The sequence below is a fragment of the Chiloscyllium plagiosum genome, chromosome 45, assembly GCF_004010195.1.
Source record: "Chiloscyllium plagiosum isolate BGI_BamShark_2017 chromosome 45, ASM401019v2, whole genome shotgun sequence".
NCBI classification, from domain to species: Eukaryota; Metazoa; Chordata; class Chondrichthyes; order Orectolobiformes; family Hemiscylliidae; genus Chiloscyllium; species Chiloscyllium plagiosum.
The window spans coordinates 3,535,959-3,541,112 of record NC_057754.1 but is presented as its reverse complement, the minus strand read 5'-3'; the positions used below and the strand labels follow the sequence as shown (position 1 = coordinate 3,541,112).

Genomic DNA, 5,154 nt, shown 5'->3' with positions numbered 1-5,154 from the left:
GTATGTGTGTGAGAGCCCCTAGCAGGAAAAGAAGGAGATTAGACAGATAAAGAAAGATGAGACAGAAAGAGCAAGAGAGGGCTGAAGGAAAGCAAAGAGTGAGAGATATTCAGAGTGATACAACACAGAGAGGGAGTGAAATGAAACAGAGACAGAGGGAGGATGTGTTGTCCAATATCCAGCTGCTGATCAGTATTTAGTTTGCATTGTAATTCAGAACAGGATCAGGCAGTTGATCTGAAAATAAATCGAAGCCATTTCCTCCCTGATATCAATCAGGATTGAAACTGCCAGAGCCTGCTGTATATAATGGATACCTTTGTTAGTGAACCCAGGCACCTCACACCCTCCCTGTAGTTAACCCCTCCAGTGTCCAGCTGCCTGGGTAACTCTGGGCTGACACTGTCCTTGACAATGCTCTGAAGTACTGAGGTTACTCCCTCACTATCGCTGAGTGCTCATCCCCTCCTGCCCCATCCCCGATCCCCGACACCTCACCTCCCCAAAAGCCCCGCGGCCGATGACCTTCAGAATCTCAAAGTCCTCTCGCTGCAGACGCATCTTCTTTAGCTTGTTGGCGAATGGACTGACTGGAGAGAGAGAGAGAGAGAAAGGAGAACACCTGAGGAAATACATCGACATCTTTTCATTGGGTACCAGTGAGGACGACACAAGCAGATAGCTCTGTGGGGTTCCCCCTGAGTTCAGGTAGCCACCCTGAATGCTGGTGGGCAGCCAGTGCCCTTTGAGGGAGGTGAATAACATTCAGGCTTATCATTAACAGACCTAGTCAGGATAAACTGAGGCCATTTGGCCCACTCTGCTCATGCTAGCTCATTTGGTCTCATCGCCAATCACACCCATCCATCTCAATCATAGAGTTGGACATTAGGGAAACAGATCCTCAGTCCATGCTGACCAGATATCCTAAATTAATCGAGTCCCATTTGCCAACACTTGGCCCAAAATCCCTCTAAACCCTTCCTATTCACGTACCCATCCAGATGCCTTTTAAATGTTGTAATTGTACCCACCTCCCCCTCTTCATGTGGCAGCTCATTCCATACACACACCACTCTCTGCGTGAAAAGGTTGACCCTTTTAAATCTTTCCCCTCTCACCTTAAACCTATGCCCTCCAGTTTTGGACTCCCCCCACCTTGGGGAAAAGACCTTGTCTAGTCACCCTATCCACACCCCTTGTGATTCTATAAACTTCTACAAGGCCACCCCTTAGCCTCCAACGCTCCAGGGAAAACAGCCCCAGCCTATTCAGCCTCTCCCTGTAGCTCAAACCCTCCAACCCCTGGCAACATCCTTGGAAATCTTTTCTGAACCCTTTCAAGGTTCACAACATGTTTTGAAAAGCCTAAAGCCCTGGTGACTGCAAAGGATGTGGGTTCTGACCACAGTTCGGCAATAATACTGTCGAGTCTTGCTCCACAACTTGCCACATCCCCAGCTCAGCTGGTCAACATTGGCACCTGCCTGGCAACGTGGAATACTGGCCAGATACATGCCAATCCACAAATAATAAGGATAAATCAAAAGCAGTCATGTAGGTCAGCACGGTGGCTCAGTGGTTAGCACTGCTGCCTCACAGCACCAGGGACCCGGGTTCGATTCCAGCCTCGGGAGACTGTCTATGTGCAGTTTGCACATTCTCCCCGTGTCTGCGTGGTTTTCCTCCCACAGTCAAAAGATGTGCAGGTTAGGGTGGATTGGGCATGGTAAATTGCCCTGTAGTGTTACGTGCATTAGTCAGAGGGAAATGGGTCTGGGTGGAAGATACTCTTCAGAGGGTCAGTGTGGACTTGTTGGGCCGAAGGGCCTGTTTCGACACTGTAGGGAATCTAAACTAATCGTCTCAATGGGCTAGGCTTGATCATCAGTAAAGTGATGGAAACGGACCTTTGGCCTTGCTACTCAGCAGCATTTACACAGCAATAATCTCTTCACTGATGCTCCGTTTGCCTTCTGCCACTCAGCTCCTGACTCATCACAGTTTTGGACTGAACATGGGTGAAAGAGCTAAATTCTAGAATAGAATCCCTACAGTGTGGAAACAGACCATTCGGCCTAACAAGTACCACCCAGGTCCATCCCTGAATTTCCCACGGTTGACATACCTAGCCTGCACATCATGAGCAATGTAGCATGGTCAATCCACCCTAACCTGCACATCTTTGGACTGTGGGAGGAAACCCACGCAGACACGGGGAGAATGTGCAAACTCAACACACAGACAGTCACCCGAGGGTGGGATCGAACCCAGGTCCCTGGCGCTGTGAGGCACCACCACCATGCAGGTGAGAGGGAGAGTGTGTTCTTGATGTCATGGCACATCTGACTGAGAATAACATCAAGGAACCCTCAGAAACCCCAAACAAAGTCGGGGAGAGCTTTTGATTGATTATGGTCACATGTACCCCAGGTTCAGTGAAAAGTTTTGTTTTGCGTGCAGTACAGGCAGCTCATACCATACAAAAGGTGATAGAACGGAGCGAGGAATACAATGTTACGGCTGCAGAGAAGGTGCACAGAGAGCAAGATCACCATTAGATTTGAAATTTGAGAGGTCCGTTCAGAGGCCTGATAATAGCGGGGAAGAAGCTGTTCTTGAATCTGTCGGTCCGTGTGTTTGAGCTTTTGTCCCTCCTGCCTGACGGAAGAGAGTGGGAGAAATTATAACCGGGGTGGGAGGAGTCTTTGATGATGTCGGCTGCTTTCCCGAAGCAGTGGGAAGTGTAGATGGAGTCAGTGGATGGAAGGTTGGGTTTGTGTGAGGGACTGGGTTGTGTGTTCACAGCTTCCTGTAGCATCCTGAGGCCAGCATTGGGAGAACTGCAAAGGTGAGATCTCTCCTGGGTCAATGTTTAACCCCCTATCTCAATTCCTTTCAATCAAAAGAAAAACTAAGCAGACAATCCGCTCCTAATCGCACTGCTGGTTATGGGATCTTGCTATGTACAAATTGGCTGTCATTTTGCAACAGTGACTCTACCTCAACAGTATGCCCATTGTCTATAAAGCACTTCGGGGCAGCCTGTACTGGCGAAAGACATTGTGAAGTGTTTTTGCATTCAGTTCTGGTCTCCCTGCTGTAGGGAGGTCGTGAAAGGGTTCAGAAGAGATTTACAAGGATCTTGCCAAGATTGGAGGGTTTGAGCTATAGGGAGAGGCTGAGTAGGCTGGGGCTGGTCTCGCTGGGGCATCGAAGAGTTGCCTTGCAGAGGTTTACATAATGACGAGGGGGCATGGAGAGGGTAAATAGACAAGGTCTTTTCCCTGGAGTAGGGGAGTCCAGAACTAGAGGGGAAAGAGTAGTTCTCTTTAAGGTGAGAGGGGACAGATTTAAAAGGGACCTAAGGAGCAACTTTTTCATGCAGAGGGTGGTGCATGTGTGGAATGAGCTGCCAGAGGAAGTAGTGGAGGCTGGTACAATGACAACATTTAAAAGGATGGGGACATGGATAGGAAGGGTTTAGAGGATATGGGCCAAATGCTGGCAAGTGGGACTAGATTAATGTAGGATATCTGGTCGGCATGGGTGGGTTGGACTGTAGGGTCTGTTTCCGTGCTATACAGCTCTATGACCCATGGGCTGTGAGCCAGCATTTGTTGCTTATCCATAGCTGCCCTTGAGAAAATGGCGGCTAGACACTTTATTCAACCTGTGCAGTGCATGTGGTGTCACCCACACAGCACTGTTGGACAGGTCGCTCCAGTGACCCTGAAGGAACAGCTGGTACAACTCCAAATCAGGACTGTGTGGTGTTCCCATGCTGTTACGACCCTCGGGGCACTACGAATCCTGGTTTTGTAAGGTGCCATCAGAGAAACCTTTGCAATGTGCCTAGCAGATGGTACACACTGCAACCACTGTGGGTGACAGAGGCGGTGGGAGTGAAGGTTTGAGCTGGTAGATGAGGTACTGGATCAAGCGGGCCTGCCTTGGGGATGGTGCTAAGCCCCTGGAATGCCGTTGGAGCTGCACTCATCCAGAGAATTCCCCTGAGTTGTGCTTTACACATGGTGGATGGCCTTTGAAGAGTCAGGAAGTGAATTCCTGCAGAATTCCAAGTTGCTCTTGTCACCCCAGTATTTATGGGGAGGTGATGGCCGAGTGGTATTATCATTAAATTCAGAGACCCAGGTAGTGTTAATGGGGACCTGGGTTCAAATCCCGCCACGGTGGAATTTGAATTCAATAAAAATCTGGAATTAAGAGTGATGACCGTGAATCCATTGTCAGAAAATCCCATCTGGTTCACTAATGCCCCTTAGGGAAGGGATCTACCATCCTTAGGAGGTGGCACGGTGGCTCAGTGGTTAGCACTGCTGCCTCACAGCACCAGGGCCCCAGGTTCGATCCCAGCCTTGGGCGACTGTCTGTGTGGAGTTTACATCTTCTCCCCGTGTCTGCGTGGGTTTCCTCTGGGTGCTCCGGTTTCCTCCCACAGTCCAAAGATGTGCAGGTCAGGTGAATTGGCCATGCTAAATTGCCCCATAGTGCTAGGTGCTAGTCAGAGGGAAATGGGTCTGGGTCGATTACTCTTCGGAGGGTCGGTGTGGACTTGTTGGGCCGAAGGGTCTGTTTCCACGTGTAGGTAATCTAATCTTACTTGGTCTAGGCCTACATGTGACTCCAGACCCACAGCAATGTGGTTGACTCTTAATTACCCTCTGGGTAATAAATGCTGGCCTAGCCAGTGATGCCCTCATCCTGTGAATGAATTTTTTTTTGAGCTCTGTTTGCTTTCACATCGTAAAGTTGGCCACCGTGGCAGTGCAGCACTCCCTCAGCGCGGGAACTGGGTTCGTCAGCTTAAACTGTGTGTTAGGGTGGGGTGCAAACTGTAAGCTCTGACTCAGAGAGAGAGAGGGAGCTACCTCATTGTAAGACACAGGAATCCTCCCAGATCTGGCTCCTGATCACTCGGCGATTGCTACCATGGCAACAAAATTATATTTTACTAGTAAAATTAAAAACACAACAGTTGTTGCTCTAACCCCTCAGCGCTCTCTCTCTCTGCGAGCAGGGTGGGGCACCTCAAATCCTTTCGAGTTTACATTCCACATCTAAGCAGACATGTGCTGACTGATTGAGCTCGCTCTATCAGGATGCCAGCTTTGACCTGTCATCTCTCTAAAG

General features: G+C 49.5%; 1 protein-coding gene across 1 annotated transcript in view; it reads right to left on the bottom strand.

The window, feature by feature from the left end:
- Positions 1–561, bottom strand: part of LOC122543985 (serine/threonine-protein kinase MRCK alpha-like) — a 39,305-nt gene extending 38,744 nt beyond the window's left edge. The window contains exon 1 of the mRNA XM_043682994.1: positions 499–561. Within this exon, the coding sequence (XP_043538929.1) occupies positions 499–561 (63 nt within the window). The remainder of the gene's footprint in view (positions 1–498) is intronic.
- Between the last annotated feature and the right edge of the window lie 4,593 nt (positions 562–5,154).